A 2,344-nucleotide genomic window follows, 5' to 3' on the forward strand; every position below is an offset into this window, starting at 1 on the left:
ACCACGGCGCCGTGGGGGTGGGGACCTCTGTCGCGGGTGGGGGCCCTGGGTGTCCCCAGCTCTGGTGAGGGAGCCTCTGCCCTCAGAGCCTCACACACGCTTGTTTCTGCCCACAGGGCTCTGCCTGTCATGTACGCGGTGGCCCTGGACCTTCGAATATTTGCCAATAATGTAAGTGCAGTTTCTGTCACTGTTGCTTTAAACCCAGACTCACTGTACCTGTTGCTTAATTTTACATCACTCTTCCCACAAGTTTTGAGGGATGCGTGGGGTCGAGATACGCCTGGTGCAGAGCAGCAAAAGTGGGGCGGCTCGGCTCGCTGCTGAGGACCTGTCCTCGTCTACTGTGAGGACGTGCCCGGTGCCGCCTTGGCGGACTTGGGGGAACCAAGGGCCTCTGCTGCGAGGAGGCAAAGGCCTGGACTTGACGCGTCCATTTCCTGGCAGCATCAGCCGCTCAGGGAGCAGCAGTTCTTAACTCTTTGGTCCTCACAGCCCTTTACCGTTTCAAAGGCTGTTGCTGACTTCCGGTTCTGGACAAGTGGGTGTAGGCACGTGTTTCCTCTCCCCGCTGCTGGGAACTTGAGGCCGGTGAGGCTCTGAGAGGTTAGAGGGGCAGAGCAGCGAGCTCCCTGCATGTCCTTCTTGTCTTCTGGGCGTCCTGGGTCCAGGAACAGCGGACCGGGTCCCAGATGGGATTCCACGCCAGCCATCTTGTGGTAAAACCCCTGGAGCAAGTGCAAGTGCTGAAACAGACGTCTCCGCAGAGAAATGGAAGATGTAAAACGGCCCCGAATGGAAGCCGTGGAACTGAAGGGAGGTACACAGAAACCGTCAAGGGTGCCCAGAGCTGCTGCTTGTGTAGTTTACATCAGTCTCTAGTGTACTCACACCCCTCAAGTGATGAACCTTTTACACGTAACATCACTGACTTCCTAAATAGAAAGGAGCCACTCGGATTCTCGCATCTGCTTCTGCGGTCCCTGTGCCGGGCATCGTTGTGGTTGAGTGTGTGAAGCCAGACTGCTCCACACAGACGTGGGTGGAAGCGAGAGGCCTGTTCTGATAGCCTTTCCAGGTGATGGCTGACGTCTTTGGCTGAGCGGCACCTGTTCAGGTGCCAGGAGTGGTTTTTACTGCTGGTCATGGTGTGGCCTCTGAGGCCGGCAGTGTGACCTCCAACCCCAGCGGTGCAGATGGATCTTCCAGCCCTGCCCGATTTTGTGATGTCCAAGGCTGATCGTCTGGAAACATTTCAGTCACTGAGCTGCTCAGACATTCCAAATGTTGACGTATTTCATTATGTAAAAAACAGAAGCCAGGAAAACTCTACACTTGTCAGTCTCTCCCGTGACCTCCTCAGAGACGTTTTGAAGTAATGAAAAGCTGCCAGGCTCTTGGTGGTCAGTACGAGTGTTCCAAAATTCTAAATTGTTCTTGAAAGTGCAGATGTTGTCATTGGCAAGTACTGTCAGTGTTTCCTGGGGGACAGGCCTGTTTCCTTCACCTTCCGGAGACTTGTGCTGGCTGGGGGCCCACGCTGGCCAGCCAGGCTCTGTGCCTGTCAGTTCTGGGGGCCCACGCTGGCCGGCCAGGCTCTACGGCTGTCTGTTCCCCATCCAGCTCGCAGGCCAAACAGTGGCCCTGGCGCTTTACCTTAAAAAGCAGACTTGCTGTGTGCATGCTTCCTGCTTCATCACGAGGAGCACTAACACCACGTGAGTATTCAGGGACCAAGACTCACTGACACGTTCACTGCATCGTCACGGACTCTGAAGAGACGCTCGCTGTGCTGGTCGGTGGAGGGGGACGCAGGCCTGCGTGCTGCGGACGCAGCGGGCAAGCTGCGGTGGGGCCGCGGGAGGGCGCCCACAAGGCCTCCTGCTGCCTTCTCTGTGCCGCCCCCTCCGTGTCGTCTGTCGTCAGGGCGTTTGTAACAAGTAAGAAAAGGCTTCTTAGCAGCACGTGGCTTGGGCAACACAGGCTTAAAAGCTCGGTGACCAGCGCACTGGTTTGACTGGTTGAAGAGCGGTTTGGCCTGTAGGAAGTTGGAACGAGCAGTAGACACCACAGTTTTGAGAAGCTGCAGCACAGCCTGGGGGTCTCTTCAGAGCCTGGGGGCTGCCCCTAGGTTGTCCGTTTTCACTTCTGGCTGTGTGGTGATTTTCTTTCTAATTAAGAATCAAGAGGAGATGAAAAGTGAAGGCTTTTGCTTCCTGTCAGGCAGACCAGCAGCTGGTGAAGAAGGGGAAGAGCAAGGTGGGGGACATGCTGGAGAAGGCGGCCGAGCTGCTGATGGGCTGCTTCCGCGTCTGCGCCAGCGACACGTGAGTCTGGGGCGGGC

At 56.6% G+C, this 2,344-nt stretch overlaps 1 protein-coding gene across 1 annotated transcript in view; it reads left to right on the forward strand.

Annotated features, from left to right (window-relative positions):
• PCID2 (PCI domain containing 2) overlaps positions 1 to 2,344 on the forward strand; it is a gene marked incomplete at its 5' end in the record, with an annotated part of 15,197 nt that overhangs the window by 7,126 nt on the left and 5,727 nt on the right. The window contains 2 exons of the mRNA XM_010831540.1: positions 117 to 171; positions 2,224 to 2,327. Of these exons, the coding sequence (XP_010829842.1) occupies positions 117 to 171; positions 2,224 to 2,327 (159 nt within the window). The remainder of the gene's footprint in view (positions 1 to 116; positions 172 to 2,223; positions 2,328 to 2,344) is intronic.

The sequence above is a fragment of the Bison bison genome, unplaced genomic scaffold, assembly GCF_000754665.1.
Source record: "Bison bison bison isolate TAMUID 2011002044 unplaced genomic scaffold, Bison_UMD1.0 scf7180017864527, whole genome shotgun sequence".
NCBI classification, from domain to species: Eukaryota; Metazoa; Chordata; class Mammalia; order Artiodactyla; family Bovidae; genus Bison; species Bison bison.